Raw genomic sequence first — 22,455 nt, forward strand, 5'->3', positions numbered from 1 at the left:
AAGAGTGGAAATGAGAGGAGAAATGATTTCAGATGCAGAAAATTAAGGTTACAGCAGAAATCCAGGTACAGCTCTATCTTCGTTCATTTTAAAATATTGATTATATAGATAATTTTCCATAAGAATAAAAAGTGACCAAAACATATTCAACATGAGATAGAAAATCTAAATGAATCAATAACCATCAAATGAAATCATTTAACCAAGGCTCTATGATCCTATGCTATTTAAGCCAAACCTGAACATAATAAGAAAAAATAGAAATAATTTTTACAAAACTTGTATAATTTGGATACCCAAACCTGATGGTTTGATCAGAAATATAGGTTTGATGCCAGAAATATAAATGGTTTCAAACGTAATTAACAGAAAGATTTTTTTTTCTGGGTACCTGGGCTTGAATTCAGGGCACTTGACCACTGAGCCACATCAGAGTCTCACTGAGTAGCTTAGTGCCTTGCTTTTGTTGAGGCTGATTTTGAACTCTGAAATTCTCCTGTCTCAGCATCCCCAGCTACTGGGATTACAGGCATGCGCCATCTCACCCAGCAGAAAGAGATTTTTAAAAAAGGAAATTTAGAATTTGCAAAATAATTGTTAGAATTGAAGAGGTGAACTCCAAGAAGGACCTTCAAGAATGATCCATAAAACATAAAAAGTTAACATCCAGGACAGGATGAAACATAAGTGGGGTGGGAATAAATAATGAGTGTCAAGTGATTGAGTACATCCCACAGCTGCAAAGATAGAATTAGCAAGAGAAAAGCGTATGTGTAAACTCTACAGGGTGTTCCTAGGAAGGTAAGTTTGACAAATTTTCAATGAATAAATAAATGGTTAAATAGTTGACCATATTTGGTTTATTATAGAAATGCAAGGATAGGACAACTTTAGTTAATGTATTGAGAGGAAGAGCATAAAAACTCTATAACCATCCTAAGTGCTAAACATATATTTGATAAAATTCAACATCTATTTGTGTTCAAAATTGTTTGTAACTTGAGAGATACTTATTTAATAATATCAGACACCAATAGTCCAAATTAGAGAAAGTTCCATTGTAATCAGGTATAAAACAACTTTTATCTCCAATTCTTCTACTATTTGCTATTGTATTAGAGACCTTAGCCAATGCAATAAAACAAGTAAAATAAATCAGGTGTGTATTATTGGAAAAAAAAAGCCGAATTCTCATTAGTAAGCAATATAATTGTCTATTTGGAAAGTCTAACTGAATCAATTTTAAAACTATTGCAACTTAAGAGCTAGTAGGATGATTGAGTATGTGATAAATTAAAAAATCCCTATATTTCAGCAATAATCAGTTAGGAACTGTAATAAAAAATATATTTAAAATCTACCTAGCAACATCTTAAAAGTGTTTCCTGATGTAATAATACAAAAATGTATTATGTAATAATACAAAATTTTTTGTAGAACATAAAACAAAATCCATAAATTGAGAAACGTGGTTTGCCTACTTTTTAAATGAATCATAAATTTCAAATTTTAACTTCATTTTTCCCCGTATTTTATTGAGGCATATAACTATATACAAGAGTGAGATTCATTGTTACTCATTCATTCATTGTTATTTATTCAGATGCTATAACAATATATCAAATTCTAACTTTAAAATTTCAATATTTATCAATGATATATACACAGTTAAGAAATATAAATAGTGACATTATACATTTTTTGGGAGAAATTATTATTTAATAAATGCTTTAAAATATTTTTAGTTGTAGATGGACACAATACCTTTATCTTGTTTATTTACGTTTTTGTTTTTTTTAATATGGTGCTGGGGAATGAACACAGTGCCTTGCACATGCTAGGCAAGTGGCTCTACCACTGAGCCACAACCCCAGCCCAATAAATGCTTTTAACTAAGAATTTGGTGACATAAATTTGGTTTTACTTCTTAATGTGAACCCAAATAAATCCCAGACGGCATATAATTGGTACATAAACAGCATATCTATTCTGAATAAAAGAGTCCAATAATTAAATATTTATATGTATCTGTAATTAAACTAAATTAACTTCTAAAATTTGATGCTGAATGGAAAAAAGACCATAAGGAAAAAAATTGATTTGTTCAAGGCAAAAATAATAATGTAAAGAGAAAATATGTCACTATGTCAGTATTTCTTTTATCTTGGAATGGGGAAGGGTTGCCTGAGAATGGGACAAAAGGAGGATATTATAAAGGAAAACATGGATGGATTTAACTACATTGTAGGTGCTGTTTTGGGGGGAGGGCATTTGTGGATTTGATTGTCTGCCTATACGAGCTACCATTTCCAACCCCATCAGTGAGCCTCTCAGAGAAAGGATCCAAAGGAGGGATCCTTGCTTTCCTAGGTGCCCCTCCGGTTGTGGGTGTCCATATTGACTCAATTATAGCAACAGGACATAAGGGCTCTTTTTGAAAAGCGTTTACTGAGCTATACAAAGAAATGGAGCTGCTGGAGTTCTGTTTCTCTGATGTCCTGTCTTGAGCATGTGCTTAATTATTGCTGCATCAGCGACCTTGCCACCATGAGACAATGAACATGGGGTTCAAACTAACATGAAAAGTTGGTGGGGTGAAGAGAAAAAGAACCTGTGAATGCTGTACCCAATCGGAGACATCCACCTTCAGACTTCTTTCTATGCAAAATAGTGTATAAATATCTTTATTGCTTCAGCAACAATTGGCCACTTATTTTGTTACTTGCATATGAAAACATTCTGAATGAAAAACATTTAAGTATTTTTGCTTAAATTATCATAAATAAAATGAAAGGCAAAGAAAACATTAGCAATGTCTATGATAAATTATGATTCAATATACTTAGAAAAATAAAACTTGAAATTCCCCAAAGATATACACTGGCCCAAGAGTGTTCGGAAGACAATTTTCCTAACTGGAAATTCACAAAATAAATATAAGATTTAAAATAAATGGACATTTATGATCAAATTGGCCAATTTTTGAAATAAGAAGATAAATTCAGGGATTGAGGAAGGTCAGCACTGAGGCCCAAAGGCAATCTTAGGCATTGCTGGTAGGAACATAAATTTAATCTTTAAAGAGTATAATTTGTCAGTCTATACTAAGGCTTAAAGACATGCATAACTTTTGCTGGTTGTGGTGATGCATCCCTGTAACTCTGGAGGCTGAGGTAGGAGGATCACAAGTTAAAGGTCAGCTAGACTCTTCAAATTTAAAAGGGAGTGGTTCTGCTGAGGGTAAAGCTCAGTGTTAGATTTTCCCTGGGTTCATCCCCTAGTACCAAACAAAACAAACATAAACCATGCATAGCCTTTGATTTTGCAACTTACTTTTGGGACTTTATTTAAGGAAAAAGTATAGTTATATGGAAAGCTACAGCTATAACGATGTTCACCAAAGTGTTGTTTATAATGGTAAAGAATTAGAAGGTCCAACGTTAGCAGATTGAACAACTTGTGGTGTGCAAAACAAAACACTGTCAATATTAAATGTCACTGTAGAAAACTATTTAAGGGTATTCACTATATTAAGTGGATCAAAATGTTACAAATCAATATAAAATCTGTGTTCCCACTTACCATACATAGACATATGCACAAAAGAATGGAAGAAAATCTGCCAAATACAAAAAATTAGATACTTATATTGATGTGATTAAAGGTAGTTATTAATTCGTTTGTTGTTTTGGTTTATGTGGTATTTTTTCTGCAACAAACAGGTGTTGTATTTGCATTAAAAGTGCAAGGGGTTTGTAGGAAACTCCTCCCCCTGCTCCCCCAAGTCTCTCGCCTTCCCCTCCCTCTTAGCTTCGCTGAAGGCGGATCTGGAAAGCGTGGCTCTGGGAGCTCGTCGCTCGGGAATTCGTGGTACCGGCAGAGACGCTTTTCTTCCTGCGGAGGGCGCACAGCGGAGACTCGAGGCTCTCTGTGAACTAACTAATTGACTGATGTTGGTCACTAACTTCGGGCACAAAGGGAAGGACCTTTCCAAAAGTCCTCGCGGGTTTCCTCAATTCCCTGGGGAGTTCCAGGTGCCTAGATGCCCGCCCGCCCGCAGCGAGCGCGCTTCTCCCGGCGCAGGAGTTGCGAGAGCGCCCTGCTAACTGCTGCGCTGAAGGCACCGTTGAGCCCCGGCGCAGGCTCCTTGGAAGACGCATTCCCTTCCTGGAAAAGGCCAGCACCACTCGGGTGCCTTCCGTGGCCTCCATCACCTGTGGGCATCGAACAGGTTCCGAAGCACTTTCCTAGAAACAATTCCATTTTTTTTTTTTTTTAAATCACTGAGCACGCACTGCGCGAACCAGCGCCTCTGCTAGGCCAAGTAGCTGCAAAGCCGCTTGAGCTCCTGCCTCCAGAGCTCGCAGGCCGGGGTGGGGATGGGGGTGGGAAACAGCCCCACAGGAAACGCGGCAGACTCGCAAGGACTCAATCAGCAAATATCATCATTGTCATTTTACCCACTCAGGGGCTGAGGGTACCTACTACGTGCCAGATACGTTTACCCAAAAGTCAAAGTGAAGCTCTGGGGAGTAAACAGCTCTGTTTTATTCTCCAGAGTAAAGCTCGGGCTCAGAAGAATGAGATCAAAAGAGACTCAGGCTCTAACTTGGGTCCGCAGACCTGCCGCCCTACTACGTGGGGAAAACTGAAGCAACTTGTTGAACTTGCCCTGCCCCAAACTTGCAGAAAGTGCGGAGGTGTGAGGGTTTCCGCAGCCTGGACTCCAGCGCCCCCTGTGTGGCGCGGGCAGCATTGCCTTCGACACTGGTCTAGCGCTCCTGCGCCTGGGACTGTCTGTAGGAGGCGGTGGCTCCCTCAAATCCAGTGGCTCCCGCCTGTTCTCCTTGGAGAGATCAAGTTAATGGAAGTTTTGCTGCCCTTCCTTGAGGGTGGGACCGAGTTGCCCAGCCTGGAGAGCGACCTCTGTTTTCCCAGCTGTTCTGAGGTTCCCGTGGGTGCCCTGTGGCGTGCGCCCTGGACCCACCCGCCCGGAAATGCATGGTCGTCTCCCTGGAGATGCCGGGATGTGAAGGTGGGGTTCCATGAGCCAGACATGAAATTTCTAGGCCTTGGGCAGGGTTTGCGGAAATCTCACACTTAAGAAGTCCAGTTTATATTGTTAAAGTCAATATGAAACCATGCATTTTACTGAAGTGCCTTTCCTGATTTTCCCTTTTGCCACCCGAGGCGTGTGATCATGGTTGGAGGTGATAGTGGTGTGTGTGTGTGTGTGTGTGTGTGTGTGTGTGTGTGTATGAGGATCGCCTAGTGCCAAATGGAATGAAATTCTAGCTGGTGCCATATTTGTAGCTGCCTCCCTCCCCTCCCCTCTCCACACAAACACACACACCTGGAGGGGAAGTGGGGAAGACAAGTGTATCTCGAACAATGTTGGACCTGGGAGCCCAGAGTGTGTTTCTGTAAGCTTGGAGAACGAAGTGGCCTACGGAGGGGATGAGTGGGAGCCTTTTGTCACCCCTACCCGTAAGAGGAAGGCGCCCCCTAGGGGCGGCTAGGCCGGGTATGCTTGCCCCTCGAGCGCGTGTACAAGTGTGTACGTGAATGTACTTGTGAAATGCGGCGGCGGCGGAGTGTGCGCTCGGCAAAAATATGAATAATCAACACATCGCTCACACCTCTGCCGCAAGCCGGGAGGGAGCTGGGAGGTCCCGCGGGCTTTCCCCTGCCGGCTGGCGGGGGGCGGGGACCACCAGTTATTCGGAGAACTCTGGTTCTTTTCCTCTCGACTGAGCTGAGAAACTGCGGGGGGTTGGGGGGGTGAAAGAGGGAGAAAGTCACACTTAACTTTTTTTTTTCTTTTTAAAGGCCTTGTGCATGCTGTCATCGTGGAGTGTTGGAAGTGGAGAGGAGGTATTGTGGGGTTTTTCCCCCCTCCTATTTATCTGCGGAGATGCCACTTGTCACCTCCCATCCTCATTTTGCTTATCTGTAAAATGGAAGCAAAAAAAATCCCCCTTGAAGAGTTGCTGTCAGGCTTAAGGGTGGGAAAGTGCTGGCAGTGTCTGGCATTCGAGGAAAGTGCTTGGTAAGCATCCTGCTTTTGTTCGTGTGAACTTTTTTCAGCGTCACCTTGCGTGGAGACCCCTTGGTAATGCAGGCCAATTTGCCCCCAGATCGCTGCTGCTGGTGGAGATGCCACTGCTTTCGTGCATAGATTCCTGCAAGGGGCTGCAGCCGGCCAGTTTACTCCAGCATAGCCCAACATCGGGGGCTTGGCTCGCATGCCACCACACCTCCCGATAAATTGGCTCCCCATGTTAGAAGAAGACACAGCAGGCTCTTGGGTTTCCAGACCACCTGTCCTCCAACACTCGCCTCTCCAGCGAGATTCCCGCGCTGTCCAGCGCCGGCGCCTGAGCTCCGGCGTGGCTGCTGCGGGAATTAGTTCCCTTGACCTTTCCACTTTTCGGCTTCGGATTGTGCTTCCTCACTGTCTGCACCCGGAATGGGAAAATGAGAAGGAAGGATATTTCTAGAGAAGAACACTAAGGGAAGAAGGAGGAGGAACAAGAATACGCGGCGGAGGACGAGGAGAAAGACTTTGTGGAGTTTTGAATTGTTGGGTACAGCTGATCTGGCTCCTTCGACCCATTTTTGGGTAAATTCATGGCACTGATCGCATAGGCTTGGGCACATGGGTTCTACCATGCTGTAGCTTTTCTGTAGCTTCTTCCTTCACTATGTAAAAACAAAACCAGAAGCGAGTCTACTTCTCACCCAACCGTCCTAAAGCAAAGTCCTAGAGGGGAATGTTAGGTGTAGATGGCAGAGTCCTACTGAGATATTTGTCGTGACTTCATGAATAGTTTTTTTCCCCCCTCCCGCCCTCTCTGGGGAATTTGTATTTATAGAACATACTGATCTAGCTTCCGGAAGAAAAAAGCCAAAGTTGCAATTTGGAGTGGGAATTAATGAAATTGGATATTTAAAAAAAATCATTCACGAATTGTAGATTAAATATTCTCAGCAGGACTTGAGATAGTGAGCAAAGAATCTAGTTGTTGTTGTTTTTTTTAACCCATTGAAAAATTCTCATCCAAAGAGAGGACATGGGGGCCACCACTTATTTCACTTACCAACCCAGACCGGCTTTCCTGGTGGATCGAATTCCCCGGTACTAGTCCAGTTTTGGGCTTAGCCACCCAGTGTGACTGAAATCCTGGAGGTGAGGATCATGAGGTGGGGGAATTCGACACATCTGAGTTCTCTCCAGAGCCCTGCCGGAGGAGACACTGGCTCCAGAGCAATTTTTAAGGAAAATTTCCAAAGTGTTGAGGAAGAGCAGAGACGCTGCTCCCAGGAAGCCCGGACCGGACGATAATGGACAAATGGGTCTTAAAACCAATTAGGTGGTGACCGGAAGCACCGTATTGAGGTGCCCATGTGAAACAAGGTCAAGGAAAAAACTCGGGGGGCTGTATTTGGAAAGGTGAACAAAGAAGGGGTCAAGATAAAGGGCGGATTGCCAAGTTTGCGTAGTAGACTGTCATGAAGAATCGTGATCCTGCATCTTGGATTTTCTTGACCCCGGCGAGAGACGGAACGGAGCTCGCCAGCCCAAGGCTGAGAGGCGCGCGCGGGCTCGGCCCCGTCGCCGCAGGGCCAGGCTTCCCTGGGCCGCAGCTGCTCCAGCCGGGCCCTGCGCGGCCCGGGGCGGATTTTGCGTTTCAGGTTTGGAAAAGGAGGGTTATTCGGCGGTAGCCGCAGGCAACAGTAAGAGACGCAGCTCTCCGGCTCCACCAACGCCACCCACTCCAGTGATAATCCACTCTCGTTCGGCGCGGGTGGCCAACTCAGCAGCCACCCCTCCCCAAAAGCCATACAAACATAATTAAACGCAACTGGGTTGGCAGAAAGGCTCCCAACTCGGCCAGCGCCACCCGGCCGCACTTAACAATCCCCCACCTATCCCCCCCACCCGCGACACTCCGCCCCCGCCGCACTCGCCAGGCAACTTCGTCGTGCCCGGGAGAGAATTTCTGTATTCCGGACTAGCCACCCGCAGGACCTCTAGCATCACACCAGCCATCGGTTCCCGGTACCCAGAGCAGCCACCGGGAGGGCGCCCTTAGAGCAACCGGCCAAGCGCGGTGTGCCCCACCAGGTCAAAGTTTCCGGACCACAGTTCCCATAAACTACCTCCCAGCGGGGCACTGCGGTCCCTGAACTTGTCACTGGGGGCGGAGGAAGGGGGCGCCCCCCTGCGAAGTCTGATCTGGGGACTGCAGCAGGGAGCTGGGAGAAAGGAGCAATTCATTCGCTTCCTAAGGGACATAATTTGGGTGGCAGCTGTTTACTGGTGAGAAAAGTCGGCGTTCCCGACCTTGGCTGTGCCCCTTAACCCAAGCCAACCTGAGCCTCAGGGGCAGAGTGACCGGGCCAGGCTCTGGCCCACTGCTGACTAGCGGCCCCTCGGGGTACTCTCCGCATCTTTCCCTAGCAGAGTCGAGGTGCAGGCAACAAATGGTTCCTTGGGAAAGAAGATCACCAGGCACATTTTGGAGGGCTCACGGACTGTCCGATCCACACTTTCCGCGGAGAAACGAGAAAGCTTGGCCCTGCTGGGAGCAGACCCCAAACAAGGAAGAGAATGGGGTGGTGATGGAAAAATTTACAAAAAGAGCAAGCGGGAGTAGAAATTCTGGTAGTTGTTTTTTGCAGGGGTTGAAATTATCCACAGAGGCGGCATGGAACAGAAAATTGCCAAGTTGAAAAACCGGGTAGTAGATTTCATTCTTTGCAAATTTCTTGCCCACCTACCCTCTTCTTCCTCTGAACAACTCCTGGCTTGGATTTTTACCACCTCCTATTTTCTGACACTTCCTTCATGGCTCCTCTCACTCTTCTTCGTCCCACAGGGAATAGCCAGCTAAAGCCCCGGAGCCTGGGAGCCCCATTCAGTACAACCCAGAGGCTAGGATTTCACCTTTTCTCCCCTCCCCCAAAGCAACTGCTTGAGTCCTTTGACCGTGGGTCTATGAAGAGTATTCGTCCGTTTTCTAGCGAATTTCTCTAGTACAGATCAGCAGAGCGCGATCTTGCCTGTACAGTCTGGGGTTGCAGTTTGCCCCAGGGGTGATGTAGAGGCGCACCGATCCCTTTCTTAGGAAAGCCTCATTCTCTGAAAGCGCAGGCTTCCTATCCACGCAGGCAAAGGAGTTGCGAGGAGCTGTGTCCTCTAGCGGCAAACCCTCGCAGTTCATTTGTGAGCGCTCACCTACACCTAAGGGATCTGGTCCGGAGTCAATTGATGCGCAAAACTAAGTCCTAAGTATGTGTGGGGTGGGGAGGAGAGTCTCCTGAATGAAATCCAGGCTTTCGTAAATGCCCTGTGCGTAATGAGGCCGGGAGACTCGGGTGCAGTCGTTCGCACTGTGGAACAGCTGATTGTCTCCTCCACGGCAGATGGTCTTTGAGCACAGATTTGCATTCATTGTCTTCAAATCTGTTTTCGCGCTGGTGTTCTAGATTTCAGCAGCAGATCTATGCACAGATCAGAATACAAAAGGAGAAGCAAGAAAATAACACCCAGCCAGGAGGATTTTTAATAGGCACCGCGAGTTGCATGGCGTAGTTACAAAGCCGTCTAGGGTTTCAGCTGTTTGGCGGAGCTGCTGCCGCCTCTCGGCCACTAGCCCGCGGGCCAGCACCGCGGCCACCGCGCTCGGTACGCAAAGTTTCCGTGACTCCCGGGTTGCCCCCCCTGAGGCTCCCGGCAGCTTTGGGAACTAGGGAGAGAGAAGAGGGTTCCCGGGATGCACCCCGGCAGCTCTCGCATTAAGCCTGCCACGATCTGTCAGCAACTTCTCATCTGCACGGGTGCGACGCTCGTTCGCGCCCGCCCGGTATATTTTTCTTAGCTCCTCTACCGTTTTCCCCGTCATTATTTATTTGAACAGCACTTGAGCCTCGCTCGTCCACACCCCACTCCCGACTTTCATTAAATATCCTTTTTTCCCCCCTAACATCTTGCAAACCGTACACAAAATCTGAGTGTCACCATGGAATCCCAGGAGACTTGGGAGAGCCGTTCAGGGAGCTGGGTGCTCTGGGGAACGTTTGCACAAAACAAAAGTACAAGTGGTCACACGCTCCGCTTTTTCGCAAACATGCACACAGATCCAAACCCCGAAAATTAACATGCCTCCTGGCAGGCTACAAAAACCTACATCTAAGAGGCAAATTCACAAAGGTTTCCCCGCTCCCGCGGCCAGGCGGAGCCAGCGCGTCCCTAGGCCGTAGGACCCAGCTATCCTGCGTCAGTGCAGGGTTTGGGGGCCCCCATCCCGCTCACGCCACGCGCGCAGGGTTCGGGCGAGGACTCGGTGCCCACAGCTTTCTGTCCCCTTTCACCTCCCGGACTCCCGGCAACGCAGAGCGTGGTGCGCGCCGCCGGAGGACGTCGGCCTGGCTTGCCCGGCGCCGGCCAATCCCGAGCGTCCATGCAAATGAGGCTCCTTATTGGGCCGCGGCTCCGCCTCCGGCGGCCCGGGCAGTAGTAACCCATTCATGGGGCCGGCGCGCGGATGCAGCCCGGCTCAGCGGCTCTCGCAGCCACCGCCTCCTCTCGGCTCCGGGTCTTCCCCTTCCTTTTAAAACTGATCCTGTTGGGGATTTTTTTTTTTTTTTCTAAATAGGAACCGTGGGGAGGAGCAGGGAGGGAGGACCTGGAGGAAGCAGAGAGATTAGGCAGCTATCAATCTCCCCCCTTTTCTCCCAGAACAGGTGATGCTTCTAAATTGTGACCACTTTGTGGAGGCAGCTCTGCAGTTGGAAGGATGCGAGCGACCTAGGGTGGAGGGCCTGAAGCGGCAGATCTGAACTTGCAGAGGATAAAAACCCCAACTTTTGACTACATCATTCCGCACCTCGCGCGTGAAGCAAAGGACTTTTTTTTTTTCTTTTTCAAGACAGACCCAAACTTCGGCACTTGATCCCCCTTTCTTGGATTGCGTTGGAGGAGACGGTTTGCTTGCAGCGTTGAGAACGGTCAGGACTGTGTTTTTGTAAACTCATTTTTAAAGCGACAGTAAAGGACCAGACTTTTTAAATGTTTGGGATTCAAGATACTTTAGGAAGAGGACCAGCTCTGAAAGAGAAATCGCTGGGCGCGGAGATGGATTCGGTCAGGTCTTGGGTCCGGAATGTCGGTGTGGTGGACGCCAATGTCGCGGCTCAGAGGTAAGGAGACGACTGCACATTTATTATGCTCTCAAAGTCTCTTGCTCTAGGTGTCTCTCAGTGTGCCCTCTCCCCTGCTCCGCATCTCTTTCCTTTTCTCCGTACCCCCATCTGTCGTTCTGGCCCCGTACGCTGGCAAGCTTTCCCTGCGGTGAGCAAGTTGCTGCAGTCAGGGGGACACTTACCCGGCAGCCAACACTGGAGTTTCTGAACCGCCTGGGTCATTTGTGTGTCTCCCCCACTCCTTTCCCACAGTCCACTCTCTGAGACAAAAAAAATAAAAATAGAGTAGCATCCAATGCCTCGCATCTCGGCTCCCATTTCTGCCGAGCGCGTGAGGACCGGAGCCTGCTGTCACCACCGCGGGAGCAGAGACGACTTCCTGGCCACTACCAGGTTTCCCCCACGCCGCCTGCGAGTGCTTCTTCTCCCGCATCTCGGTGGCTCCGGGAGAACCGGAGCCCAGCGACCAGATGGTGGCGGCGGAGGTGGAGAGAGGACGCGGCTGCTGCCCGGGAAGGCGAAGCGGCCCGGGAGCTCTGGGAGGGGGGACAGGCCAGAGGGTCGCGGCTCAGAGAGGGGTTCCAGATGCACGGAGTCGGGGAGAGAAGAAATTAAAAGAGAAAAGATGAAGGAAAAGCAGTAGAAGGAGTCGCGGAAGAAGGAAAAGGAAAGGAAAGAGGCTTCGCCGCCAGAAAGCTGCAGGGATCTTTGGCTTCCAGCTTTGCTCGACGCTAAAGTTGACTTGTTTCCGAGCGTCCGCAAGCTGGGATAGTCAACGCCGCCGTGTCGCAGTGTCACCCCACGAACACCTTCCAGTCTTTCTGCCTCGTCACCACTTCTGAGCTGGGATTTGAGACCTCCACGTCCCTGTCTGAGAAAGGCAACCTTCCTGTTCCCAAGGCGCCCACGAACTTCTTCCACAACTTTCGTTCGTCCACCCGCATCTGCGCTCCGGGCCTTCCTCCTTGAAGTCCTGACATCCCAGGGAGAAATTATCCTTTTCCCAGACAGGCTACGTCTCCAGGTGTCCCGGGTAGAGCGAACCCGGCCACACTCTTGGAGGAGAGAAAGCAGGAGTCGCTTCGCTTCGGGACAGGGACGCCGGCAGCGATGCCCGCCTGTCCGCCTGCCCGCCCGCTGGAAGCCGGGACGCGCCAGCGTCCCTGGGGCAGACCGCACACGGCGGCGGCAGCGACTTTCCGCAGCGGTCTGGGGACTACCGGGCTTCAGGCCGAGGGAAGAAAGGCAGCAGCACCGCAGAGCCGGCTCTGCCGCGCATTTTCTGAGCCCGGCTGGGGAAGATGCCCTCCTCACTGTCCTTCCTTTCCGGAATGAAAGAGTTTGTTAAAGTTGGAACAGCGGCCTGAGTTGGGGAAATTCTAGCCAAAATGTTACACCCTTCAAAAGAGTGAAAGTGCTTGCGCCTGGGACAGGAGGCCCAGAGACCTCAGCGCCGCGGGGCAGCTCCCGCCATCTGTGCGCTCACCCCCCCTCCCCAACTTTTTAGTTAAAAGTGGGTCTGGTGGCCAGTTTAGCACTGGCCCTGACGCATAGTCAGGGAGATGTGTGTACACATTCGAGGCGCTCCGAGGATGCCTTCTGAGTCCCCCGACTTGGATTTCACGGTCTGTGGCTTTGGCTGGCGCCACCGGGAAACGCAGCTTGTATCCGGATGGCCTAGGTCTCAGGCGAGGATGCTCTCTGCCTCTTAACAATCTGGCTTCTCCACTCGCAGTAACCCAAGGGGCTAAGGTGTCCAGTATCGCGACCTCCGCAGTGATCCGCGACCCGCAGGGCTGGTCGCGGGGATTCCGCGGTGCGACTGTTTGAGATGCAACTTTTCGGAAGAGCGAGGGAAGCAGAGGGGTGAGGCCTGTAGGAACTAGACCTGGGCTCTGGGCTTTCTACCCGCGCTTCAGGGTTCTCATGCACAGCCTTGTCGCGTGAGGGCAGGTAATAAAGATGAAGTAAAGGAGCCACTTCTTCAGCGGCAAACAAGATGTTTAGTCCCCTTAACCCCGGGCCTCAGCTTCGCGATCTGATCCAGCTGCTGGGGCCGCCTTGAGGGTGGCGTGGGGGACAGCTCTGGACCTCTTGTGGCAGCCAGAGTCTTTCGATTTCCACTGAAGGCCCAACAGTGAACAGCCGGGTAGTGGGACCCTGGGAGGTTGGACCACTGGGCGGTGGTACTGCCGTTTGACCTCATGGCCACTACTCCTCTAAGGAGTTTTTACTTCTTAATCGGAATTGATAAAAGACCTGTCAGGTCCAGCAATCTGGACCTGGGATGTGGTCCCTTGCCTATCTGCGGCGTTGCTTGGGCACATTAGTAACGGCTTGTCTTTTCTCTTTCTGTGTCCGGTGTCCCACCTGTCTCTTCCTGCGCAGTGGGGTCGCCCTGTCCCGTGCCCACTTTGAGAAGCAGCCTCCCTCTAACTTGAGGAAATCCAACTTCTTTCATTTCGTCCTGGCGCTCTACGACAGGCAGGGGCAGCCGGTGGAGATAGAGCGTACGGCTTTCGTGGACTTTGTGGAGAACGACAAAGTAAGAGGACCCCTGCCCCCGCCTCCCCCCAATGACTCCCTCCTTGCAGAGCTCTAAAGATTCCATCTGTCATTTGCACACTTTTCCGCTCGCATCATCAAGGATGATAAATCGAGGCTTCTCACCCCCAGCCACTAAATCAGTAGATTTCCCCGCACCTCCTCCTGCCCCTACTCCCGCACCCTGCGGGCTGCAGAGCGCTGGCGGCTGGGTGCGCTGAACCTAGGGGTCCTTATTAGCGCGCGATTGTAGAATGACCACCGAGCAAAAGCCCTTTGGACTAGACCATAGTTAAAAAGTATACAAGGCTGCCGCTGCCCTCCTCTGGGTTATTTTCATTATTTTCACCTGCCAGGTGGAGCAGGTTGGGTTGAATCAGTCCTATGGTGGAAACTCACAGCCCAGCCTTGACCCATCTCCCAGGCACGGAAGCCTTCTCTTCCACTCCCCAAGGCAGCACCTTGTTTGAACTCAAGTCCGGATTTGGGGACTGGATTTGATCTCAAATAGAGGGCAGTCAGCCTAAACTGATATGTGACCAGAAAGAGATCTCTTGCCCTCTTTGGGCCTCAGTCTTCTCAGCTGTGCCACCTGAACTATAAAGTTAAGTTCCCACTTGAACCTGGGAATCAGTTGGTCCCTGAGCTCTGGGCCTTGGTGCTGAGATTTCAGGGGAGTAGGGCCAATTTCTGCCCTTTTAAATGACAGGTTGCTTCACCCTTCTGCTGAGAGAAGCCTCAGGGCTTCCTAAGGACAGATAGACCAGATGGGTTGGTGGGGCCTTCCTAAAGACAGCCTTGCTGTGGTGTTGGGTTATCTCCCCTGCCGCTTGGCAAGCCTTGGAGATAGTCAGCGGTAGGCAAGGGCTCTTGCCCTTTGACCCAGGGCTGGACAAGAGGGTTGTTCAAAGTGGTGGGAGATGGTATAAGGAAGCACTCTTTCCTGTTTCCCTCATTTGGGGGGACTGAAATACCAGGGAATCGAATGCCTTCCATCTTTTCAGGAACAAGGCAATGAGAAGACCAACAATGGCACCCACTACAAGTTACAGCTCCTGTACAGCAATGGTGAGCATCCTATCGGCTGGCACCTGGTAGCCGGCAGAGTACCTAGCACATCTCACTTTCCTGGAAGGCATTGCCTAGAGGACTGGCAGACAGATTTGGGAGCCTAAGGCTGTGGGAGGTTTGCTTGGGGCTGGGGATTAAAGGTCTTTGCCTCCTGGACAGCTCAGCCTGGGCCTCCACCCCAGGGCGGGAAGGGTTTGGGTGTGGGAGAGCGGGCTCTGCCGTCCTTGATACCTGCTGGTCTCCCCCTTCCTGTAGGTGTCCGCACGGAGCAGGACCTCTATGTCAGGCTCATCGACTCAGTCACCAAGCAGGTGAGCCCAGTGAGTCACTTGGCTCCTATTCATCTGTCTCTGGCCCCCAACTCCCCAGCTCATCTCTGACTTCTACCCTCCTGCATGATTTCTTGGGTCAAACTTCAAACTTCCTTCCATACCACCGTGTCCACTCTGGGAACACTTCTTTCCCCCTCTCTCTCCAGTGTCCTGTGTCTATCTGGTTTTGGAGATGCTGGGGGCAAGGGGAGGAGAGCAGAGGGATAAAAGGAGGACACAATTGGGAGATTCAGACCCCCAAACATTCCTTTTTGCAAAGAACTATGGGGCACACTTTTGTTATTTCTTCAGCTGGAGTAACAGGTAACTTCTCAGGTTCCCCTGTAGGTAAAACTGCAAATGGGGTAGCAGCTAGGGAGAGGGTGAGAATTTTGTTCTTGTTCTAAAGTCCCCTCTTTGTTTGTATTTCCACCCGGCTGGCTACATGTCTTCCCTTCCTGTCCCTGCACAATTCTCAGCCTATAGCTTACGAGGGACAGAATAAGAATCCGGAGATGTGCCGAGTTCTTCTGACACACGAGGTGATGTGCAGGTAAGAGCCACCTTCTCCTCGGGGCTGGACTAGACAGACGGCTAACCTGCCTGGCTCCCTGGCTTCCCGGACTAACTTGTGGGAGCGAAGGCTCCCGGTGGAGCTGCCCGGGGCAGATTCTCTAGGACCCTCATCCCTTTTAAGGTCAGTTTTTGAGAGGAAAGCAAACCGGAAGATTCATGGTTCCAAATCCCTGGTGTTGCCGGAGTTTCCCGGGCCCAGTGGAAAGTCTCGCTGTCCACCTTAGGCAGGACCCTTGCCAAAGGAGATGGGCCGCCCAAGCGAGGTTTGTGATGGACTTTGGGGATTAGGACTTTCCCTGCACTTCTCTGCTGGAGGCCGGCTCTGCTGGATACCCTCCTTGCCCGCTGGGGTGGATTTCCAGGCGGAGCCACTTGTGGAGTTACTGAGTCTAAACCCTGGAAAATCGCAGTCTGGGCTCGGGAACCATCAGAGTGCCGAGCCTCCCATTCCCCAGCTATTTCCCTGCACCTGCGCCAAAGTGGCTTTCTTTCCTTGCATGAAGTCGCTTCTCTATCACTTCTCACTGAAGGTGTTTCTTAGGTCAGGAGGAGCTTAGAAAGACTGGTCCTGGTTCCCACCTGTGAGTTGAGAGTCCCTCACCGCTGGGATGTCTGGGGTCTAGAGCAACCTAGGATCCCGAGGTCACTTTGAGAAAGGCACACCGTATGCTTGGGTTCCTACAATTTTCCCACCTACCTTTCAGAGATCAATATATTCCATTTTGAGTTCTGCACATTTTTTTAAAATTGGAAGATAAAATTCATCCACACGTTCAACCATTCTACAAATGTTTTTTGAATCTTTTTTTTTTTTTTTTTTTTGCCTAGTGTTTGCAGGTGTATTGGGCTAGATGTTGAGGATCCCACTGCAAATAGAAAGGATATACAAAGGAAATTCTGGGAAGAACATGGTTATTTTATTTAAAAAATTTAGAACTCTATTCTTTACAGCATTTTCTCCCCTCCAAAATCTGATTGGAGGGAAGGCCTCCATTCTCCCCCCTCAACCTGCTCTTGCAGTAAATGGTTCCTGCCTCCAGACTTGCTAGGTTTGGGCAATCACAGGCCATCTGATTTAGTATGGACTATTTTATGGGCAGCTTCCTGAAGCCCCATCTCCATCCACAACCCAGTCAGAAAGAAATCATAACAATTGGACATGTTTGTTTTGGTTTTGACCAAGTATTAGAAAAACAAATTTGTTAAATACAAAGTTTGACTCTGTCTGATCTGAGGTTCCCTGACTGAATTGCTTGGTGAAGAGTTGGGTGATGAAGTAAGAAGATAGATATTCCATTATCCCAGGGCCCCTTCATAAATTGGTTCAGAAAGAAAATACAACTTCAAGATGTACTTGTATGCAATACTTTAATAATATATAATTTATATATTTTACTTTATAAATTCATATACTTCAATAATATATAATTTAATGCTATAATTTGGTTGGCAAGTCAAAGAGGATTTTTATTCTTCTCTACACTTTTAAATGCCTTTGTCTGGAGCAATAACCTTCTTAAAGGAAAAGAAAACAAAACCACCAAACTAACCCGTTGTCTAATGAATTATACCTATCCCTTTCCATAATACTCGCACCCCCCCATCCAGCTGTAGTGGAGGCTGACATTTTTATTTTTAAGCCCAATCAAATCCTCCTCATTTTATGCTGTTTAAGTAGCAGCATCAATTTTTAAAGCCTCTGGTTTAGTCTGCATTAGTAACACAATATAAAAATTTAATGTACTGTAACTTCTCTGCATTGGAGACCGGGAGGGTGCTCTGCTATTTTCTTCCCAAACTAGAATTTAAAACAAATATTAATTATGGGCAAATAGATGATCCATTGGATGGGTCCTGTCTCGTGTGTGTGTGTGTGTATGTGTGTGTGTGTGTGTGTGTGTCTGTGTCTGTGTGTGTCTGTGTGTCTGTGTTGGGCGAAGGTAAGTGAAGGCAAGTATTAGATGTATCTGAAAGGGAAGTTTTCTTTCAATCTGTCAGTTAGAGCTAGCTGATTCTCAGGTATGGGAGCAAGTTCCTTCTCCCACAGTTTACAAGCTGGTTACAGCAGTCAACACAGGGGAGATGGATCAGATATCCTTGTTTCTCAATGATTATTGCACATACTTCATTTCATTTGCACCACGTTATGCTGCATACCTGGGCACTTGCTGGAATGATTTTATGTCCATAATCCTATAATCTTTAGTAAAATGTTTCTAAATTGGTGTTTAACTTTATTATTATTATTATTATTATTTAGGAGGAACAAGCAAAGGGACAAAAATAAATCTGGTTTAGGAATAACTTCTTCCTCCCCCTTCTCTGCTTTGCTTTTAGTTCATTTTGCCAATTATTAGCAAGGAGAAATCTAGTTGTTATGCTGCTGCCAGCCACCCCTGTGCCCTCAATGCTCAGAGGGTTAAAAGATATTATAATTTGAACAGAAGTCGTCTCAAGGCCTACAGCTGGCTAATAACAGAGTTGTATTGAGCGCTAGCAAACCCCACAGCTGTGACTTTTCGCCACAAGGCGCAGGCTAGACAGGGCCCTAATCAGATGGGCCAGCCGGGCAGTGGGGCCAGTGTCTTTATCGGCCAGATGGTGTGAATTTAGACACTTTTGTTATGCAATCGCAGGGAGGAGTTGGGGAGAAGAAAACAAAACAAAAGCCACCATGCTGTGCGCTTATTTGAGTTTGAAATTAGAGACAGATTTTTGAAAGTTGAGGGTTGAATTTTAAAAAACGATTTTGGAGGAGAGAGGGATGTGTTAGCTTATCAAGAGCCAGAGTAGGGCTGACTGGACACCCTCTGTCCAGGATTGGGGTGCTTCTTATTTTCTTCCCTAGTCATTTTTTTTAAAAATCTTTTTCTTTTTTCTCTTTCTGAAAAATGCAGGTGAGATTCAGGTTCATGATAATTTTTTTTTTTCCTATTCTCCCACCTCCCACCCCCTAGCTTGACTTATTCTTCCTCTTAACCTCTTCAAAGACACCATGTGGAGACCGGGAGGAGGAAAGGGGCCTGTAAGCAAATTGAGAGTGTTTCAAGTAGAAGGGTCTCCAAATGAGTACTAGAATAAAATAAAACAAAACAAACCAGACAGAGACCCAGAGAACCAGCTTTCATTTCATTCACTAGCAAAGAGGAGCCCCCCAACCCCTCTGGGGTAGTTTGAAACACAACCTATCGCCAAGTTCAGTTTCCTCTTCTCTGCTTGCTTCCTTTATTTATTATTTATTTATTTATTCATTCGTTTTCCTATTTTACGGTCATTTCTCAGGAACCTTAGTGACTTGAAGGTTGGAAAAGAACCTTAAGAGCCCTTTAGCTAAAAGAGCTGAGCCCAGAGTTGGCCATTCTGGCTATGCCTCTAGAGCAAAGGGAAGGCAGGGTTGAGTTTGTCATCTGGGTTAATTCAGGGACCCCAGATCCACATTGTTTGCAGAGTGTGGTTTCCTAAACATCATGGGTTCTCCTTGTCTCTCGGCTTGTGTGATTAATAATGCTGACCTGAGAACCGCATGTCATTTAAGGAACAAAATAAAGAACAAGTAAAACATATTAATGAGAACTTTTCTTAAAGAGAACAGGGCTTTGCTTTGACTAACTTGGGAGTTTTAAGAGGGGATCCAATAGGGCAAATACAACAGATCCTATTACTTTTGTCCTTTTTTTGGTGTGGTTCTGGGGATCGGGTATTTTTATGCTTTTACTGTCATTGTAGTTCAGTAGCCAAGTAACCATCCGTGTCATCTTTTTTTTTGTGCTAAATATTAACGCTAGCGATTATATTTAGAGACATGACTGTTGGAAAATAGAGGATGGGGTCCTCAAGTTTCCCTGCGTTCTCCCTTTGCGTATCATTTACTTCCCTGAGTTGGCTCTCCACTTTGTATTTCGCTGGCACCAGGGTTACATTTTTATCTGTTTTTCTTTTCCGCCAGAGGAAATCCCCATGGAAAGCAGCTGAATTCAGCCGAGCCATTTTGCAAACTTACTTGGCCTCCTCAGAATCATTCCTGCCCAAACTGAACAGACGGGCACATTCTGACAGTGTGTGCTCCTGTAATTAAATTGTACCCGCATTGCACACATATTTGGGGTTAGGTTGACAAGCTGGTGATGTCAAAGGAGAGTCTGGCTTGAAGGCCTTTCGGTAACCAGCATGTATGGGTCTTTTGAAATCGTGTTGCTAAGAAAAGTGGTTTGCCTTGAGCTGCTAAGGTATACGTTGACATAAGCAATGCTCCAGGATCCCCAGAGGTGGGAGCCGGAAATGGGTGGGGGTTGGGAGGAGAGACAAGGGCTCTGGGGGGTGGGAGTGCAGCTGGCCAGCATTTTTATTGGTGTTAATCTTGGGATAGATTGAAATTTTAAAAGTTAAGACCTCATATAATTTCAAAGGCCAAATATTATTTCAGAAAGTCCCAATGGCAAACTCTGGTATTTAGAAAAGTCGAGACAAATTTTCTTTTACTTTCTACTAATTTGATTAAATTTCTTAAAACCTCATTGAGCCCATTTGCTGGAAATGTGTTAGCTTCTTTCAGGTGTGTTTTACTTTCTAAAGGTGGTAGAATTGTTCACTAACTAAATCACACATCCCTGAATGAGAAAGATGTGCTTGAAAAGTTTTAAAATATTGATTTGTTTGTTTATGTTTGATTCTGTGGAGGATCAGAGAGGCTGGAAGTCCCAGAGAGAGCCACAAAGCAAATTGGTGACTGGCCTGGGGCCGGCCTTTGGGTCCTGGCTGCCATAGGGCTTCCCATTTTTCCAAGGGTGCTCAAGGAATTCCATAGCCTCCTACACGTAAAGCCTAGAAGGGACTCTGGAGATAACCTAATCCAACATTTTCATTTTCTTTCTTCATAAGCTCAGAGGGATTAGAGATCTGACTAAATTCATGCAACTGGTTAGTGAGGAGTTAGAGCCAGAGCCCTGATTCCCAGATCAGCAATTTTTCTACGGCACTACACCACCCTAAGCTACAGAGGATCCAGCCTGGGAAAGGCAGCAGTCATGGGTACCTGGGCTATTGTTAACTTTAGATGTATTCTCCACCTAATTTGGGTGACCATGGTTTTTTGTAAGCCACATTGAGGCTCCACCCTAAATCAACTACAGTTGATAGTGGATAATGCATCTGAAATGAGCCAATAGGTATTCTAAGGTCCGAGGCCCTAATAAGCTGTGATTGCAGGTGGGCAGTGTGGCGTTCATTCCTTGCTCAGATCTGTCCCTGTATTTTGAGCAGATACCTTTGGATTGGAGAATTTTGCTCCCTCTCAGGTCCTTTTGGGTTCTTTCTTCTGTTCTAACTGGTTTGAGGGATCCTCTTCTGTCTTCCTCTCTCAATATTGATGGATCACCCAGGTCCCCAGCACTTTGCAAGGGGGAAGTGTTGGGAAATCGTTTTTAGGATGGGACTGACATCTGGTCAAGTCCCATTTCTGTCCTGGTAAAAATTACTGGAGAGACTGTACCCCGGCTCCCTGCCTCATTTTCTTCTAATGTAGAAACGTCCACCAGAGTTCTGCTCTTCTTCCTTTGTCTTTGAGAAATGATGGAAATGAATGAATGAATAAATTGTTCACAAAGTACACCAACTTCTCCAGAGAAAGGTGTTATATCAGTAAGATTTATGGTCATCCAAACAGCTACTCATGGTCTAGTTTTTTGGTGGGTGTGTGATACTGGGAACCAAACTTAGGGTCTCAAATATGCTAGGCAAGTGCTCTATCTCTGAGCTAATCCCCAGCCCTGCTTGTGGTTTATTTAATACATTTTTCTTCTTCTGCTTTCTCCAAATATTTATTGGGATAAAAAAGAACTAAAATATGCAATCATAAAATCATTGAACACCAGCCTGGAAGAGACCTTGGAGAACTTAAAATCTAACCATCCGTGGTTCAGTTACAAATACAGCTCTTGGGAGAGTTGTGATTTGTGGCGGATTAGCCGGCTCGTGAGTCCCAGAGTGAGAACATGTGAATGATTGTATTTTGAATATGTTTTTGGCTTCAGGTTCAGGTTCAAGTTTTTCTTTTCTTTCTTTCTTTTTAAAAATAAAACATGGTCACAAATTTTGCCCTCAAGCAGCTTATAGCTTGGACACGTTCATTTTTAGTGAACATTCTCACCTTTGTATGCTCAGTGAACTATTTTTTTTTAAATATATATAACAAGATTCTTTTACTCTCTTGTTTTCCTCCCTATCTACAGTCGATGTTGTGAAAAGAAAAGCTGTGGAAACCGAAACGAGACTCCTTCAGACCCTGTCATCATCGACAGGTAGGGGAACAGCGGACTTGTAGATCATATTTGGTTTCTTTCCTTCACGAGTCTCAACCCTGAGTGCCGACCACTTGTGCTGTCCTGGAAGGCTGTGTTCTTGTTCTCTCCAAGGCATTTAGTTGTATCATAGCAAGGGTGTCCTCTGGCTGGTTGGCTTCCTCTGGAAGGAGTCTTGACCTTCCTTTTAGAACACACATCTCTAAATCTCCGCCGGATTCCTTTCCAGGTGCAATGACTTCATCCTAACAAGGAGTGTGTATGGTCAAGGAGGGGAAAGGCTACCATCTGTAATGGCCTCTGTCTGTTTTCTAGAAGAGGCAGTGCACCCCATGTTAAGTGGCATCCTTTTCCTTGCTTAGTGACCGTGGAGCTTGAAGCCCAGGCATTTAGACTTCAGTGTAAGAGGCTTATTTCAAGTGCTCTCTGGCACTGAGGAAGATTCTCTT

The 22,455-nt window shown here is 47.5% G+C and overlaps 1 protein-coding gene across 1 annotated transcript in view; it reads left to right on the forward strand.

The window, feature by feature from the left end:
• Window positions 1-10,532: 10,532 nt before the first annotated feature.
• Ebf2 (EBF transcription factor 2) overlaps window positions 10,533-22,455 on the forward strand; it is a 176,461-nt gene continuing 164,538 nt past the window's right edge. The window contains exons 1-6 of the mRNA XM_005339890.5: window positions 10,533-11,205; window positions 13,597-13,753; window positions 14,757-14,820; window positions 15,079-15,134; window positions 15,614-15,687; window positions 21,938-22,006. Coding sequence (XP_005339947.1) covers window positions 11,075-11,205; window positions 13,597-13,753; window positions 14,757-14,820; window positions 15,079-15,134; window positions 15,614-15,687; window positions 21,938-22,006 — 551 coding nt within the window. The 5' untranslated portion in view covers window positions 10,533-11,074. The remainder of the gene's footprint in view (window positions 11,206-13,596; window positions 13,754-14,756; window positions 14,821-15,078; window positions 15,135-15,613; window positions 15,688-21,937; window positions 22,007-22,455) is intronic.

This window comes from Ictidomys tridecemlineatus, chromosome 14, assembly GCF_052094955.1.
Source record: "Ictidomys tridecemlineatus isolate mIctTri1 chromosome 14, mIctTri1.hap1, whole genome shotgun sequence".
Taxonomy (NCBI): Eukaryota; Metazoa; Chordata; class Mammalia; order Rodentia; family Sciuridae; genus Ictidomys; species Ictidomys tridecemlineatus.